The 18578-nt window shown below is 50.4% G+C and overlaps 1 protein-coding gene across 1 annotated transcript; it reads right to left on the bottom strand.

Moving 5' to 3' along the window:
- Positions 1–314: 314 nt before the first annotated feature.
- LOC119098003 (voltage-dependent L-type calcium channel subunit beta-1) lies at positions 315–18078 on the bottom strand. The gene is made up of 11 exons (XM_037220935.1): positions 18037–18078; positions 16878–17075; positions 14339–14458; positions 13242–13413; positions 12392–12519; positions 11998–12134; positions 11544–11709; positions 10702–10800; positions 9534–9831; positions 5876–5920; positions 315–3203 (listed from the first exon to the last, which is right to left on the bottom strand). Exons 1-11 carry the CDS (start codon positions 18076–18078, stop codon positions 3022–3024), a joined length of 1587 nt encoding a protein of 528 aa, XP_037076830.1. The 3' UTR covers positions 315–3021.
- Between the last annotated feature and the right edge of the window lie 500 nt (positions 18079–18578).

Raw genomic sequence — 18578 nt, 5'->3', positions numbered from 1 at the left:
ATCTAGACCGTCCGATATGTGTAATGGCGCAATATCAAGCTGGTCCTAACAAAGCAGTTTTAGTTTTTGCGACTGGTGGCCGCAGTTTGCGATCATTTGCGTTTCATTTGTTTGCGACTGGTGGTGTACCGAGGAGTGTACGGCTGAGCGCCGCCGTCCCACGTGCGGCTGCGGGCAGACGCGGCTCATTGGCTGAGAGACTGGGCTTCAGGTCTTATCGTGTGCTCTGCACCGGATGTGATGTCATTCGGGGAAATACTGCTTGTTCCTGCGAAGCCCAGCTTTCGCCCGATCCTCGACCAACACTGACGACCCTCTGATAAAAAGTTGTATTTACAAACAGCCCAACCAACTGAACGAGAGACAGGAGACCGGTGAGGTGCGATCTCAAGACGGCGAACAGAGACCAGCGTGGAGGTGCATCGTAACTGATACCCCGGGCTGCGCTGGCCGCGTCATGGACGTTATGGAGATGAGACGAGTTGCGGTCTGAGTGGGAGGGGAGGGGTCGCCACTCCCAGAGTACATGAACATCACAATCAGCGCCGGCATGCACACACTCGACACGTCCACGTGCGCGGAGAGAACAGGAGCGTGGACACGGGCTCGTGCCGGTTTTGATTATCTTGAAACCAAGTGGACATGGGATGCGGCGCACGTTCAGCAGCCGCTGTGCTCGCGTTCAGCAGCCGCTGTGCTCGCGTCCGGCAGCCGCTGTGCTCGCGTCCGGCAGCCGTTGGGCTTGTCGCCGCAATCGCGTTTTCAGGGTTCCATACGTGCCCCTGGTCGGGTAGCACGGGACATCGCACGTTGTGTTACTTAGCTTTGGGTACGGTTCTGAACGCGTTACGCAGGCGTTCTCGGTGAACGCACCCCAACCGGATGTTCATACGCTTGCATGGCACGGAATCAACGAAAATCTGGGGATTCAGGCATGTCGACGAGGCATCCAATGGGACACGGCGTCCCTAAACTTCAGTATTTGAATCAGAAGCTATCGGCCCATCAGGCCATGCGCCCACTTGGAGAGAGAGAAAAAGAGCCTTTAGACGTAATTCAAATAAGTCTAAGGACCACTTACAGGGAGCAGTACATACAGGTTCAAACCTTCAAGTATCAGCTGAAGTTAGAGAGAAGAACAGTCAATAATGGACATCAAAATAGCATCCGTCGAGGCCTGGGAAACCCCCGGTTGTCGTGTAAATCGTCGATTAGTGCTTTACACAGACCCATTTCGGCACGCAAACTTAGGGCCTCAAATAAAAAAACGGAAAACGTTTTATAGCGATAAAAGATGCAAATGGAAGTGAAGAAACACAGAGAAAAACAGAACATGAGAGCAGACGTTTCTGGCTACTCAAATGTTGGGAAATCGAACTATTGGGATAACTATAACGTCGTTTAATTTGTGATGAAAACGTAATTAGCCAACACGATGTCGATGTTTGGGCTAGATCCACACCACTTAAGTCTAGTATCAAATTCCTCCAAGATCATCCGGATAAAATGTGAACATATGTGACAAACGCCGCACAATCTGTGTCTTAAATCATGAAACGCTAAGTATCCGAGCTTATACTCTTCAATCGATTCGGGGCCTGCAACTACCACATCACGCATAAGAACCCATGGGGATTCTCCGAGCTGACTGCAAACTGGCGCTGCCAAGTAGTTTGAGTTTTTATGACAGACGCATTTTGCGACCAACACGGAGGAGAAGGGCTATCGCCCATACTTGCAGTGGTGCCCAGCTGGGGTGGTAATATGTCGGCAGTCATATCATATGGCTATAAGTTTTCAGTCTGTAAGGAATGCACTGATATACTTTATGTGCATATATATATATATATATATATATATATATATATATATATATATATATATATATATATAGCAAAAAAACTGCGAGCCAAATGTAAATTTAGGAGTCAAAGACACAGAGTCCATGAAAACTCGGCTTTTTTGTTGCACGCAAAGGTACAGAGGCGGACGTCTTACAACCGGCCAACGCCAAGGCATTGTGCTCTGTCGTTCTTTTGATCTTTCACACATATCTTCAAGAGTAAGGCTTACCGATCAAGTTGCGCGCACGTTGATAGGATGCACCTCTCTAGGCATTTTGGAGATAAAAACTATGGAAATGTGCGTGAAAGAGGGAGATTTTTCCAAAAAATTTGCCGTTACTTCCGTTACAATCGCTGTTGATTAACCGATGTCGACATTTCCATACGTGATTTTGTTGAGATCAGCTGGTTTTCAGCAAAAGACAAAGAATGTCCAGAAACACAGGACGTGACATCGGTGATGTGTCGACGCGAACTTGCGTGACAATATGCGTAAGTGAATGTGCGCATATGTCACGCGTCGAATATCCCTAAGCGTAGGCCGAGCAAATGTTCACTTCTATGGCTTGCCAATATGCAAGGCACAGCAAACCAGTCAAAATATATGCAAGACATGTGCCAGGCAGACCGTAAAAGTAACGGTCAATGGTACATGATGTCACAGAAGTTCTGTCTTGGAGAGTAGAAAGCTGTGCTGCAAGGGTATTATTATATGGCATTAAAGGGGGACCTCATGGATTGTATAACAATTCCACCGTTCGACCAAATATACGCCTGACTCTGTGACACATAAAGCAGCCCCAGAAATATCACACGATGCACAAGAACAATGCAAGACGGTCGAGGACAGCCTAATCAATTTGAAAAAGTACGGCAGATGCAAAAGCGGTTGAACACGAACGAACCGATCTGACGTCTGGCTTCTATGTACACGGGACAGACCATTTGTGCATAATTCAATAACAAGATATTTGGTCAAGAATAGAACCCGTCAGTGGATAAAGCGTCCAAATCGCTGGTAGAAGGGCGAGCGACCCGGCATGCATGGCATTTACCTCACGATCAGTTCGGGGCCGGCGCGCCACGAGCTGGAGACCACGAGCGCCTCTGGCGGCCGCGCACTGTACGTCTCCGCGCCGACGCTCGCCTCTCGGGACAGGCCGGTGGCGCCACACCACTACACGTTGAGCGCGTGTCGCGAGGCGGTCTGTGGCGGTGGTGACGGGCTGTACGGCTCCGGGCGGTGGGCGTGGCCGTGCTGGGCCGGCCGGGCTCTCCGGTCGGACCGGTACGTCACCTCCCCCTCGTACTCGTCTTCCTCGCGCCGCTCGTGCGGCGCCTGGTGGCCCCGGTAGACGTCTGCAACAAACACAGCAGGGTCGCTGGCAGCACCGGCCAGTTCCGTCGGCCATCAGGAGGCATTTTTGAAAGTCCCCTATTTCATTGTTTAGTCATTGCCAGCGCCAACATGCCTCATGGCTTTGGATGCTTGGCTGCCCTGCTCATGAAAATTACGGCTGGGCTGCTGAACAATGTTACAAATGGCAACGTCGTGTTCTGTCAGTACATATCTTTATGCATGTACATATATATATATATATATATATATATATACATATATATATAAACATAAATATAAATATATATTAGAAACGAAATGGTGACATGCATATATATGTGTATATATATATATATACATGTATATATATATATATATATATATATATATATATATATACATCCCCGGACAATAAGAAGTAATAAAAAGTCCATGGCAACGACAGCAGCCAACATCATACATGTAGTTTTCAACGTTTCGATACCTTGTGCATCATCATCAGGACGAGCACAACGGTACAAGCTCAATCACGTTTGGATGAAATATTAAAACATTCAACCGACATCTCTCCACATGGCATCGGTCACAGCTATACAAATCAACACGTCCCCTCTGCGTATAGGCGAGACAGATTAAAAGATACAAACAAATCACGCGATGAAATATACTTTTCACTTCGCATGAAAAACGTCATCTTATAATTTGCAAAGAACATGTAGACCCCATGATGTCCAATGACAGCTTTTTTATAAATATGCAGCGATTGCAAAATCCCAAGATGGAGAGAATTGCTGCAACGTCCGAATATGGAAAAGCTTTCGATGCTAAAGTGCGAGTCACATGCAGCTGGATGGTCCGGGACGGGCAAAGGGCCTGGGTTTGTCAGGATGTTGCCTGTACGGTAGCATCCTGGGTAACGCTAGATATTTATTATATATATATATATATATATATATATATATATATATATATATATAGCCTTAGACCTTCTGACCAGATGTGGCTTGAACATATTTTGCACCCAAGAAGCTCCTTATTAAACAATTAATGATTGCAAGTGGGAAGCCGTTTTCCTGGCAGAATGATCTGAGGCTATCAAGCTCGGACCCAGGAATTTTTAGCTGAACCTTAAACGAAAATTTCGGCAAATAGCTGTTTGCACACCACATAGCTTAAGAGCGTCGGAAATGAATGAGAAAAGCTCAGTCCAAGACCAAAGGACATGGACTTTCTACAGACAGAGGTATCAGATTTGTCTCGTGACTTTCGAACTCACACATTAAGGAAATGCAAATAGCCGATTTCATGCTCTTCCTCCTTCGGTAATTTTATGTTTGAATAAATAAAATAGCACTTTGGTTGAAAATAAATGAACTCCTTGGGTGCAAAATATGTTTAGCGCCAACCGTTCATTAAGTCCTAACGCTCAATAAATATTTGGTACTACCATATTTGGAAGGCACTCGATACAGATGAAAAATGAGCCTGCAAACCTACTACAAGTTTCTTACACTTTTCTGTCCCCTATAATCATAATAGTTATCTCTTTATACTGTTTTTCACTCTGTTTTAATCTTGGATCTTTCCTTAAATCAAACGACGGGCTTCTCAAATGTTCTGTCTCTGCAACCATTCATACATATTATTTTCTTTGTGTGGAGCATCCTACGTGGGCTCAACCATTCGTAATTTAGATTGCAGAGTGCAGCAACATTTGGGAAAGTTTGACGGTACAGGTAGCATTCTGGCTGGCTCAGACCCTTCGCCCATCCGAGACCACTCATTCGCGTGGGATACTCACTTTAACATTGAACATTTTTTCGCATTAGGACGCTATAGCAATGCTCTCGATCTCAAGAGTTAAGAATCACTTCACGCTCACCAACAAAAACCGCCATTGAATATCATGGGGTCCGTATATCCTTCGCGAATTATAAGGTAGCATTTTTCATACCAAATCGACAGGAAATTTCGTCGCGTGATTTTTTTTTAGAGTTCTCAATCTGTCTTGTTTATGCTCAAACAGGTTGCATTGATTTGGGTGACGGTGACCGGTGTCATGTCGAGCGATGTTGGACGAATGTTCTAATATGTCACTGTAACTTGATTGAACTTGTACCACTGCACTCGTCTTGATGATGGTACGCCATGTATCGAAACGTTGAAAACCGCATAAATGATACTATTGACTGCTGCCCTTGTTTCAACTATAGAATCAACTATATATATATATATATATATATATATATATATATATATATATATATATATATATATATATATATATATATATATATATTGTTAATGCTAACAGGAGGAGTATTGCTGTTCCCTTACAACATAGTGCAGTAAGCGATAGCTAAATTCAATGCATAAGGTCTTCGTTTAAAATCCATAATATTTCAATATCTCAAGATGCAATTATATTGAATCGCTCAAAAGAAACTCCATAGACGACACATTCTTATAAAAAACCTTCGGGTCTATTTTACAATCAAATGCATTTGTAACTGAAATTAACAGGCGGTAGGTCTTCAAAAGTCTTGGAAGTAACGAAATCTCGAAAACGTGACTAGCATCGCAACATTTTCGGAGTCGCTCTAAGCTGTTCACAAAACATTGGGTGCAGCGTGCGTTTGTGAAGAAAAAAATAGAGGTGAACGGCCAGAGGCAGCTTTCCGGCATCACTTACCCCGATCCTCTCCCTCGAAGCTCTCGTACTGAGATTCATGGTGAACTGCAACAGCAGAGTAGTGTATGTAGGTTATTTTGAATAGGAACGGTTGTTTACATAGATGATTTGGACACCCGGAAATGCCATGGCGGTACAGTCAGCACACGATGCAAGGCATAAGGCCAAACCAGCGAAAATTATACCAACATTTAATCGAGACGGAGTTTGAAGGACAAACCAATCTGCACCAATGCTACTGAGCTTCGCTGTTTCTCCAGTACAAAACATCCGTGATCACTTGGCGTCACGTTCGCCGTCACGTGTCGGCAGCGGCGCGCGGGCCGGTACACGTGACACCAGAGCGTGCCGACTATTACTGCCCGGCTGGCGCAGCACGCCGACACACTTGCGCGCGTTTAAGCTGCGTTTATGCCGCGCGTCGTCACGCCCCCCCCCCCCCCCCCCCCCAGTTGAGGTCACACCGGCTGCGCGCGCCCACTCCACCAAGCTGTTCCACAGAACGCGACGCACTGGCCGTGCCCCCCCCCCCCCCGCACAATAATCATGCGCAGAGCCATCACCAGGGGTTTTACCTTCTAAAATCGGCTGAGGAGTAGAGACAAATTTGACCTAGCCTACCCGCAAATCCTCATTTCTTCCCGGATTTCGCCCACTCTGATTCGGCTCTCTGATGTCATTTTTAATTGGTCAGTTCCAAAATGGTTTTATACTGAAGAATGGCTTCTTTTTCGAAACTGGTGTGATGAAGATGACATGTGGCGATGACAATATGTTCAGGATGCGTTGTAATTTAGATGCGTTTAGAGCCTAGCGTGCTAGCAGTTCAGATACTTGTACGTCATCGGCCCATATTTGCTTTTTGCTTATGTGTATTGGAAGGGAAACAGAACATAATTAAGAGGGCTCAAGTCAACATGGTGGGGGGGGGGGGGGGGTGCTCAACATCCCTCAAAAGTATACAAACTACATCCTCGGCTATCAAATTTCTTTCTGGGTGGTGCGGTTCCTCTCCGATGGATAGGGAACCGGCACCTAGCCGCGATGGCATTTGGACGTGGCAGACGTGAAAATAGGACATTGCGAAAAATAGGACACAAGGCTAGGGGACCAGTATTATACGATGCATAATTTGTTCGAATGCATTGTTTCCTTCCAAAGTATGTCATAGCCCGAACGTCTTATGGTTTGGTCATTTGGAGAGCATCTTCTTGTGATGCGCACGCGGCGTATCTGAACTCATGTTGCTTGCGGTTGACTTAGTTATATACCATTTTCAATGTTCTTGCTCGAGGTTCTGAGAAGTCTACGATGGCACGTCCAGCATGCGCCTAGCGCACAACAGCACATCTGCAGTTGCCCACCGAACGGATTATGTACCAACATAATCGAATTCCCCCGCGTCATGTCTCAGCCGAATTCATTTGGTGCCGCGTCTCTGGGACCTCGGGCCGCCAGATGTCCCCTCGCGTGCCTAAATATCCGACATCCGGATATGTGTCACACACGGTACATTCGACAAGCCAATACGACATGCACCGCACTTGACGGCGCGTGGCCAGCTGCACACAAAATCGGATATCAGCGCCACTGTAATTGCGTGCTGTTGTCTCAGACAAATCATTTCCATCTTGATTGGCCGCGGGTCTCGGCAGCCGCATACGACAGTGCAACGCCTGAACTTCCGCCGCCGTGGACCGACAGTGCAAACTCACGGCGTTAGTGGCAAGGCACATTCGGCGACAAATTGGTGGCAGCGGAGAGCGGCATTTTGCACCGACCAGAACCGGAAATTTTGCACTCACGGACGTTTTGGACGATTGTGGACAAGGGGATGTGTCATACGGAGGTATTTAGGACAGCGGTAGGTCGTCACGAGGTGGGTTTGCGGCCGTGTTAGTTTCGCGGCCTCGGCTGGCTCAGTTTCGGCGCCAACGCGATGTAATGACGGCTGTTTAAACACGCCAAGGTGATAGCTCCGCAGTTGGGTACCGGCGTCGCGATGAATCTGACGGTGTCGGCTGGCTGCGTGATTTATAGACGATACATGCACCTGCATTGTGCAGTTGATTTCCCTTCGCTGGCTGCTCGGGTCAGTAACATTTGACATGACTTCTGAAAAATACTCCTAAACTGTCGAAACTAGTGTTTGAGCACAGCTGCATGCGCGCCTCAGTGCGCATCGATTCGTTATTTTGCCCGTGCGAATAACCCTTCGTTTCCGAGTCGAAATGTTTTGATTCCACTTTGCTGCCACCTGCGTTGCTGCGGCATGGACCGAGTTTCGACTCGCGTTTCGGCAAATGTTGGCAAGCTACGAATTTCGCGTTCCTCATGTTACGGAAGGCCAGGTAAGACCAGGTCAGGCCAGGTGAGGTCGGGTCAGGTCAGACCGGCACCATGGCTCACCGGGTGACGTGGCGCCTGGCCGCGCCAGCCCGGAGTCAGGCCAGGTCAGACCAGATCAGACCGGCGCCATGGCTCACCGGGTGGCGTGACGCCTGGCCGCGCCAGGCCAGAGTGCTCCATCCGCGGCGAGGCGTGCGGAGACGGGACCGGCCGCTGGATGATCAGGTCAGGTCAGATCAGGTCAGGTCAGGTCAGGTCAGACCAGGTCAGACCGACACCATGGCTCACCGGGTGGCGCAACGCCTGGCCGCACCAGGCCGGGGTCAGGTCACGTTAAACCAGGTCAGGCCGGCGTCATGGCTCACCGGGTGGCGTGACGCCTGGCCGCACCAGGCCGGGGTCAGGTCACGTTAAACCAGGTCAGACCGACACCATGGCTCACCGGGTGGCGCAACGCCTGGCCGCACCAGGCCGGGGTCAGGTCACGTTAAACCAGGTCAGACCGGCGTCATGGCTCACCGGGTGGCGTGACGCCTGGCCGCGCCAGGCCAGAGTGCTCCATCCGCGGCGAGGCGTGCGGAGACGGGACCGGCCGCTGGATGATCAGGTCAGGTCAGGTCAGGTCAGGTCAGGTCAGGTCAGGTCAGACCAGGTCAGACCGACACCATGGCTCACCGGGTGGCGTGACGCCTGACCGCGCCAGGCCAGAGTGCTCCATCCGCGGCGAGGCGTGCGGAGACGGGACCGGCCGCTGGATGATCAGGTCAGGTCAGGTCAGGTCAGGTCAGGTCAGGTCAGGTCAGACCAGGTCAGACCGACACCATGGCTCACCGGGTAGCGTGACGCCTGGCCGCACCAGGCTGGGGTCAGGTCAGACCAGGTCAGACCGACACCATGGCTCACCGGGTAGCGTGACGCCTGGCCGCACCAGGCTGGGGTCAGGTCAGACCAGGTCAGACCGACACCATGGCTCACCGGGTAGCGTGACGCCTGGCCGCACCAGGCCGGGGTCGGGTCAGACCAGGTCAGACCGACACCAATGGCTCACCGGTAGCGTGACGCTGGCCCGCACCAGGGCGGGTCAGGTAGACCAGGTCAGACCGAACACCATGGCTCACGGTAGCCGTGACGCTGGCCAGGTCAGACCGGACACCATGGCTCACCGGGTAGCGTGACGCCTGCAGCTACCAGGCCGGGGTCAGGGTCAGACCAGGTCAGACCGACACATGGCTCACCGGGTAGCGTGACCGCCTGGCCGCACCAGGCCTGGGGTCAGGTCAGACCAGGTCAGACCGACACCATGGCTCACCGGGTGGCGTGACGCCTGGCCGCGCCAGGCCAGAATGCTCCATCCGCGGCGAGGCGTGCGGGGACGGGACCGGCCGCTGGATGCTGGCCGGCGGAGACTTGACCGGAGGATGAGGGCGCGCCCAGTACGAGTCCATGAACTCGCCCAGGTGGCCGCACGCGTCCTCCAGCTGGTTCTCATCCAGCACGATGTCGAACATTTCCGGCGGGCACTGGTCCAGCTTCTCAGCAGCCGCCATCTGCACCGTCAGGTTCTTCGATTGTGATTTGCCGCGCGACTTTATCAGCCGCTGGAGCACCTATGAGGGAGGGAGGGGCGTAAAGTCACACGAACAGATAGACGTGGACGTAACGTATGGAAGCAGAGAACGGGAAGACGCGGGTCTATGCAATCACTGGACGGGGCTGCGCTTGGAATTGGCAACATTTACCACAGCTTTAATGAACGGATGGCTGCCAACAGGGCAAACGACCTGACAGCATAGCTTCCATCTGGCTCATGTACCCAGCATTCAGCGTAAGGTCAATGTCTCTTTTACCATAAGGTAACTGCTACAGCTGAAATTGCATCTCGACTAAAAATGACATAGCGCATGGTTCCATGGCTGACATATCATGCCGTAGGAGCGTCTAAAAACATGTGTTTGTGTGCCTGGTCGGAGCCTCGAGACTGAATGCTTTCATGATCCTCATCTCATGTGCTCTGAACGTTTTCCACAAGTGAGGATTAGTGACTCCTACCCCCAACTATCTTGTTCCTACACATGTTCCGTGCTATAGGTGGAAGCACGTGACCAGACTGACGCCACAAGCCTGAAAGGTTGTTAGTAAAATAATGTATTTATCGCTTACTGCTTGCAAACAGGTGCTTTTTCGGTCGAGCCACAGGTGCGTGTATTTCCTTTAGGTAATGCCACAGGTGTGAGCACTTCATGTAGGTGGCACCACAGGTGCGTGCATCTCACGTAGGCGATATCTTCCGTCACATGAACAGAAACAGCTCACGAGGCCTTGCACAGGCATGACAAAAGGCAATGATGTCAGATCGTCTAGGCCACAATGCATGTATCGCCGCGGCGCGCTGAACTGCACATTATTTGCCCGAGGAGAGGAGGACGGCGCCTTCCTTTGACTTATGAGCGGTTTCGGGGACTCATCGGCACACTGACCTTTGGTGAGGAGATTTTTATGTGACACAGTATCGGTGCTAGGGACGTCTTGGCCAGCTGAGACGGGTGGTTAATAGTATCACAGTCCAGGACCACCAGCTGAAAAAAGCGTTCCGGCGCTCACTCAAACGGGAACGCAGTGATGCAGACAACGCTGAATACAATGTCATGAACACAAGGAACGTGCCAGAGTATTACATGCGATGATAGAAATGAAGTTGAGGTATGGATAATCGCAGCTGGCTTAGTCAGCGTGAACAGCAATTTGTCGTCGACCTATCGTGTTCCAGCAAACTAAAAGTTCCCCTCGTTCTATGACTCACATGTTGAGCTCAAGGATTAGTTCGATCGTTCCTCTGTCTGCAGAATTCGAGAACACTTAAAATACCTTCGATCCCTGGCTTACCTTCAAAGTTTAATTGCACAGAAAGATCTGTCCAGTTTCTCGTTCTGATTCGCCTTTTTCTATCTCTCTTTCTACTTCCCCCTTTTCTATTTCTGCACTGCATGTCTGCAGAGTCAAAGAGCACGAGAAGGTTCGCTCCATCTCTCGTGCTCACCAGTAGAGCCGGAGCTTGTTCGAAGCTTCGCTCGATCTGTCGCTCACCTGCAGCACTCGAGCCTACTCGAAGATTTGCTCGATCTGTCGCTCACCTGCAGCACTCGAGCCTACTCGAAGATTCGCTGGATCAGTCACTCACCTGCAGCGTCCGAGCGTACTCGAAGATTCGCTCGATCTGTCGCTCGCCTGCAGCGTTCGAGCGTACTCGAAAATTTGCTCGATCTGTCGCTCACCTGCGGCGTTCGAGCAAACTCGAAGATTCGCTCGATCTGTCACTCACCTGCAGCGTTCGAGCGTACTCGAAGATTCGCTCGATCTCTGCCGACACCTCGCTGACACAGGCGGAACGGGGGCTGGTTCGCTCCAGGATTGCTCGCTTTGACGGGTTGTTCAGCAGATTCCGTTTCGCCATCGAGATGTCAGCAGTGACGCGAGTGATGATTATTCTGAAATAGGGCCGTGTACTGTGAACTCGTGACAGCAGATACGCACATACTAATCGCGTACGTTAGGCGTTAGCGTCAGGCGTACGTTAGACGTCACGTTCCACCATACATGGATGTCATATGAATATGCTGAAACCGGTGATATTCAAACAACAAGATTGCCTGTAATTAGGTTCACCAAAGTATTCGCCGAATGACTTGATCCCACATCGCGATCTATTTCGATGTGTTTGCTCACAAACAGCATGCAAAGTACGAAGAGACAAATGCCTTATCAGCTGGACTCACCTCCCTTCAAATTTGTTTTTGAGGAAGTCAAAGACAGCCTTCTGCATCATGTCAGTGACCTCGTAACCCTTAAGACTGGGCCCCACTAACACAAGGGGCCGCATTGAAGGCACAACATCGTATGGGGCCAGGTTCTCCTGCGAACAGACGTAACTTGGGTCATGAGGCGAATGACTTTGGTAGAAACGTTCAGCACTCAGCACATATCTGCACAAATACAGCGGTTCATAGCAATCAACTTTTAATCAGACAAGATGTGATAAATGGGTAACCGGCTTCTGCCTTATGGCGATCGACAGAGGAAATGTGGATGGTGGCACATAGTTTGTAAAATTCTGCATTTACCACAGAAGGAAATACAAAAGCTCTCACCCTTTCATCAGAGGACATTTACCTGTTTCTTGAAGAACGGCTTCCGTTTTTCTCTGGCGAGAGGAGTGGTCAACGAAGGCTTCCCTTTACCCACTGAGTCTGAGTCTTCCCCCGCATTGGCCTCCGTACCGTTCTGATCAGCATCTAAGCCTGAAATCAGGCATCATGTAGACATACAGCTTTCGTTGATGGGTTACCAGTGAAAAAGTCACGCTGCTACCCTCGTCTCTTAATTGCGTGTTCTAAACAAAGAAACTAGGAGAATAATCCGCCTTACAGTTGATAAATGCAAACATAAAACAATGCAAGACACGAACGACAAGTGTGCTGGCGAACAGCGTGGTGCAGATTGTGGCCAGATTGTGACCAGATTGCGACCAGATTGTGACCCACTGGTTCGAGGTTTGCTCGTGGCTCTGTTACAAATCCGTTTGGCGTCAACGTGAGTGATTACCTTATGTGACAGAAAAACGGGAAGAGTTGGCCAGCACCAAGTGACTGATCAGTATGGAGCGTGCTGTCACCCGGCTCATGTATCCATACACCTCACCTCGTTCATTCAAACATGTACCTCACCTCGTTAATCCAACCATATACCTCATTTGCTTAACAAGTACATCATCCTTATCTCTATACCTAACGAGTACAGCACCCTTATCCCCATGCTTAGAGGGTACAGCACCCTTATTCCTATGCGATCTGTCGTTCACAAGTCGCCTTCAATCGTTCACCGCTTTTCAGGCCGGATGTCGGCTGAGCCAGTATCGAGTGACGAACTCTTGCATCAGCCCGTTCCTGAGCTGCACGTGAGGTTCGTGTGAGTGGCCGGCGGGGCCGGACGCGCCAGGTCGGCGGGGTCAGCGTCAGCTCACTGGTGGAGAGCATGTCGTTGCCGGCGCCGGCCGGCGGAGGCCGCGCCTGGCTGCGGGTGCTGCCCGCCTGCTGCAGTCGCAGCGTCTCCAGCTTGGCCGGCGAAGGGATGAAGCCCACCTCGGCGCCTTCCTTGACTAGCCGGCCGATCCACCAGTTGTTGTCGTACTTCTCCTGGCGGGACGGAGAGGCGGCGGTCACACTGACCACAACGTCTAGCACCAGTTAGGCCCACTCCGTCTCCGTCTGCCCGATCCAGCGAGGCGTTGTTACCGGTCTTCTCCGGAGAGGGAGGGGCAGCGGTCAGCGCGTGGCATGGACATACTCCCGTAACACCCGTACGATCTGTGTCGGCTTTCGTCGTAGTCCTTCTGAAGGGCGAGGGGATTGGAGGGTATTGGTCAGAATGCCGTTCTGATGCTCAGCTTCTCTGGCCTGATGGTCCATCGGTTGTGCCACTAGGAAAGGGCGGAGAGGCAGTATAAGTTACCAAGGGCAGAACTTCCGCGAGAGGCCGGTAGCAAAAAGGCGGCTGTTTCTAGGGGCTGTTTACGTTTACATTTACAAATCACGCTCCGGCAAATACCGATTCGCGAGATAAGCTTTTCTAAGAGCTGGATAGCGGCAAATGTACCGTAAAATGCCATTGCAGATTGCGCGAGTGTCTTGCAATTGCTACCAGTTACCTGCCTCATTTCATTGCCTTTTGACCCGCTGCAGTCGTTAGCACGCAGCCAACTTCTGTACGTGATGTTTCAGGTGATTGCTGATTTGAAACAACATCGTTCACTCAACTGCAATATCCGGGAAGCGGGATACGCCCAGGGCCCACACCCCACCCCACAGGGCGTCCTCGTGCGAGCGAGTCTCTCCGTCTACGGCGGATGTTCACTGAAGCCATGTGTCGGCAGACGGTAACATGCGTGGCGTGGCAGTCAACGACCACATGTCCTGGGGCATCGCTGTCGACTGCCAATTGACATCTCGCACCCCAACCTATTCATTGGTACGTACACAGCAGCTATGTGGCTGGTGGTAACACCCGCCATAGCCTGCACTTTTTGTCGCATCGGCTCAGCACGGCATGCCAGAGGCGTACCTTGATGTGTAGGAAGTCCTTGATGTCGAACGAGATAGCCGAGCCGTGCACGGGAGAGTCGTCGTCCAGGCTGCCATCGTAAGCGATGTTTGTTCTCACGGCGAACGCCACCGGCTTCGTCTGGCGACGGCAGACCGCGGTCAGGTGTCGGACGCCACAGGGGAGGCAATTTGTCACGCTTTTCGTGCAAATGCTTCCACGTCACAGACTTGGGCCCGCGTTGGTCTCATACGACTCAAAACCATATAAACGTACATTTCAATGCAGTTATTAACAAGACCGCAGGGCGAAGCAGTCTTACTTTATTGGACTATGATGCTATGATATGCAATGATACAACTTTATTATTACAACATAATTTCCAACTTGAGCGTCCCGTACCGACCTGGTCGTTGCACTTTCTGGGAACTGGTAAATTTAGAAACTAATGGAAACTCAGAGACTCAACCCGAACTTATAAACGAGTATAACTATAACCATTGATTGCAGCTTGACGCAGGACTCAGCAACAAGAAGCGTCATTCTCCAAAACTGTGCGACATAAGTTGCTAGGCATTTGCATGCAGACCGTTTGATTTTGTGGGCTTTTCCTGCAACCTTATAACATCCTCACTGGTTTACGTTCCCATCACATTTGATTAACTTGGAGAAAAAACAGAACTTTCAAACCACAAAAGAGCTGCACACCACGGGACGAAGCCGATTCCACAGCTGGCTTAGCGTAATATGACACACGCCTGTGTGAGACTGATGCTATGAAGGAAAAAATGGACAGTCTAACCAGCAAAAGTGCGGCTCTATTTGCGCAAACCCTGGATTCGCCCGGTTTTATGGCTTTGGAGGAATTCATGACTAACCTTAGCAGCCAGCGCAGGCGAATACCAAAATCAAGATTAATTTGCGTTGTTAACTAAGGATTCTATCCATTCTAAAGAATTGTTGGTTCCGTTCGTTATCGTATATCATTATATAAATTAGGAAAAAGGAACAGGCAAATGTATCAGTTGTGAGTCTTATGATCGACCGACCAATAGCTGTACCAGCAACCGACCGGAAAACAGCTAATGCCATTCTCTCCAAAACCCGCCCCGAATACGGGGCGCTTTGGCCTTGACAGAGAGAGGTTGGTTCTACGCATACGCACAGCCTTGCTTTTTGTCGCCAATGTCCACCAGAATACTCGTGCTTTCGCAACACTTTGATCACAGCTGCCGACACCATAAAAAACTGCAAAATCATTGAAATCGTCGTTTAAAATTACCAAGCGTTATGCGAACCATATCCAGTTTTCAAGCACTGCTAGGTGCGCGTTGGCGTGTGATTGCTACAGTCGTAGCCGTCCTATTCAATTTCCATAACGGCTTCATGCCAACACATTGATAGCTGTCGGCATCGGTTGGCAGAAGCGCCTCGCTCTATCATATTAGTTTTTGACATTATGTGCAATAATGATAACAGCCGCCAGTTCACAACTTTGAAGTGGAACTTGCGCTCCTCTTGATGCTGGCCTCACGCCAATATGCAGTTCCAGATTACATCGGGTTCAGGGTCAGAGTTCATCTCATAGCCACATTTTATGCTGGCTTAAAAATTTCATATCTCAATAGAGTTACATGGAAAGAATATCACTATTAATTATACCACTATCATGTTATGCCAAACAATTGAACGCAATCCTTTTATGTCTTTTGAAGAGACATTGACAAGGCAAGAATCATAGATATAGAAAGAGCAAGACTTGTATCTCGTAACATTGATCTGGTCAGTACAGAAGGAGCAATCTAGGTAGATGCCAGTAAACGACTTCCGGCGGACATTTAAATGGCTCTCCCAACTGCGCCAGTGCTCGACACTTACTCGTGCCTTCCCCAGCTGCGCCAGTGTCCGACACTTACCCATGCCTTCCCAACTGCGCCAGAGTCCGACACTTACCCGTGCCTTCCCAACTGCGCCAGTGTCCGACACTTACCCCTGCCTTCTCCAGCTGCGCCAGTGTCCGACATTACCCATGCCGTCCCAGCTGCGCCAGTATCCGACACTTACCCGTGCCGTTCCCCAGCTGCGCCAGTGGCCGACACTTACCCCGTGCCTTCTCAGCTGTGCCAGTGGCCGACACTTACCGTGCCTTCTCCAACTGCGCCAGTATCCGACACTTACCCGTGCCTTCCCAGCTGCGCCAGTATCCGACACTTACCCGTGCCTTCCCCAGCTGCGCCAGTGGCCGACACTTGCCCGTGCCTTCTCCAACTGCGCCACTATCCGACACTTATATCCGGGCCTTCTCCAGCTGCGCCAGTATCCGACACGTACCCATGCCTTCCCCAGCTGCGCCAGTATCCGACACTTACCCGTGCCTTACCCAGCTGCGCCAGTGGCCGACACTTGGCCCGTGCCGTACCCAGCTGCGCCAGTGGCCGACACTTGCCCGTGCCTTCTCCAGCTGCGCCAGTATCCGACACTTACCCGTGCCTTCCCCAGCTGCGCCAGTGGCCGACAATTACCCGTGCCTTCCCCAGCTGCGCCAGTTGCCGACACTTACCCGTGCCTTCTCCAGCTGCGCCAGTGCCTGCCGCTCTGTCTCTCGCCGCACGGTCTCTCTGTCCTCGTCCAGTGAGAGATCGGACGAGGGATGTGAATAGTTCGAGTCGGCAGAGCCCTGCAACACAAAGCCGGCAAAAATTAGTCGAGCGATGTATGTTGTCACTGAGACAATCCTTCCGGCTAAATAAGCATCGAGCTTTGGAAATACCGCGCAACCGGCGATACCCAAGCGAGATCGGAAAGTTAGGTGATCATCTCAGCGACAATACACCCGCGGCATTGTGTGTAAATGATGGGGATCGCTTGCATGTAGCATCAAATATGCGGTTTACACATCCAAACCAGAAATACAAACTCAAGAGCAAAAAAAATCACCCCCGAAACAGTTCAAGTGACCATTTTTAGACATATATTCTCCTGACAATCTTAAGAGGTATATCTTCGATAACAGTTTCGTATCTGGACTGTCTGACTGTGGTCAGATGGCATGTTTCGCAAAATAGTAACACAGTATCACGTCATTGTTCTCCATTGCAGGGGTGCAAAGACCTAAGTGCCCGCATGGGATCGTGCGGCAGGAAACAAGATGAACATCTCCTGCACTCCAGCTTTTATGCGGTCTCCGACTTTAAGTTTATAAACACTTGATCTTTCATTTAGCAAGTAGTTGGAGTTCAGAGGACTCATTACAGTTCGAAAATTTCCAGACGTGCCGCGAAAATTACGTAGGTGTGCCGAATGTCTGCAGAGAAAAATCCCTGGTGAACGGGAAAGTTCACCCCGAGGCTTTAAAAACACATGTGCTGCTCCTGCCCAGTGCGCCACAATGAACACAGATTTGAGGGAGAAACTGTAATGACTAGAAATGACCATTTCATCCACACAGAAAACGATAAGACTGCCATGTGACCGTGCTCTGGACTGGGCGCATGCGTGACATAAACTTCAAAACTAATAGTATCCGTGTCGGAAATAAAATGGCTAGACCACAGCTTTCTTCTGAGTAGGCGGTGATATCAGAGTTTGCAGAACAAGTTTCGCATTTTTCAGCATCATTTTTTTAAGGATAGAAAGGTCATCAATGTAGGGCTTCAGGTCATCAACTGTCAGGATTTATTTCGAAGAAAAGCCAGAGAACAGACCGTCGCTGGACTAACCTGGGTGAGAAGTTTGTTATACCCGTGGTTGAGCCCAATCATGTTCGCAACACAGGCCACCGGGCATGACTGATGCGTCGGCCATCTCGCTCACAGACACGCATCACCGGCTGGGACCACAGCTCCGCACCGATCACGTGCTGTGCTTTGAGAGTTAGTCCGGGTCGACACGATTTCTGGTAGCAGTTGTCCCGTGCTGCCTCACACTTAAAACATCGGAGAGCAAGGCAGCTCCTTTTCAGCAGACTCTACCTAACGCCGCATGGCCAGGATAAGGCCCAGCCGACCCCACTGCAGTCCCTTCATCCTCACTGTGACCCAGCCGACCTCGCTGTAGCTGAGACAATCAGTAGCAGGCCCAGCCAACCTCACTGTATCTCAGGCCGACCTCACTGTATCATCAGCTGACCCCACAGTGGCTTCAGCCAACCTCACTGTATCTCCGGCCGACCTCGCTGTATGGCCAATTGACCCCACAGTGGCTTCAGCCAACCTCACTGTATCGCCAGTTGACCTCACAGTAGCGTTAGCCAACCTCACTG

Source organism: Pollicipes pollicipes, unplaced genomic scaffold (genome assembly GCF_011947565.3).
Source record: "Pollicipes pollicipes isolate AB1234 unplaced genomic scaffold, Ppol_2.1 Scaffold_4740;HRSCAF=5597_pilon_pilon_pilon, whole genome shotgun sequence".
Classification (NCBI taxonomy): domain Eukaryota; kingdom Metazoa; phylum Arthropoda; class Thecostraca; order Pollicipedomorpha; family Pollicipedidae; genus Pollicipes; species Pollicipes pollicipes.
Note: the sequence above shows the minus strand (reverse complement) of the source record. Positions and strands in the feature narration are given on the sequence as shown.

Excerpts from the sequence above, each read along its gene's own strand:
- LOC119098003 (XM_037220935.1), bottom strand. The coding sequence starts at position 18,078 with ATGATTGGGCTCAACCACGGGTATAACAAACTTCTCACCCAG. Across the intron at positions 17,076-18,036 it reads ATAACAAACTTCTCACCCAG|CTCGATGCTTATTTAGCCGG; the intron begins GTTAGTCCAGCG and ends GTATTTCCAAAG. Across the intron at positions 9,832-10,701 it reads TAAAAATCTCCTCACCAAAG|GTGCTCCAGCGGCTGATAAA; the intron begins GTCAGTGTGCCG and ends CCTCCCTCATAG.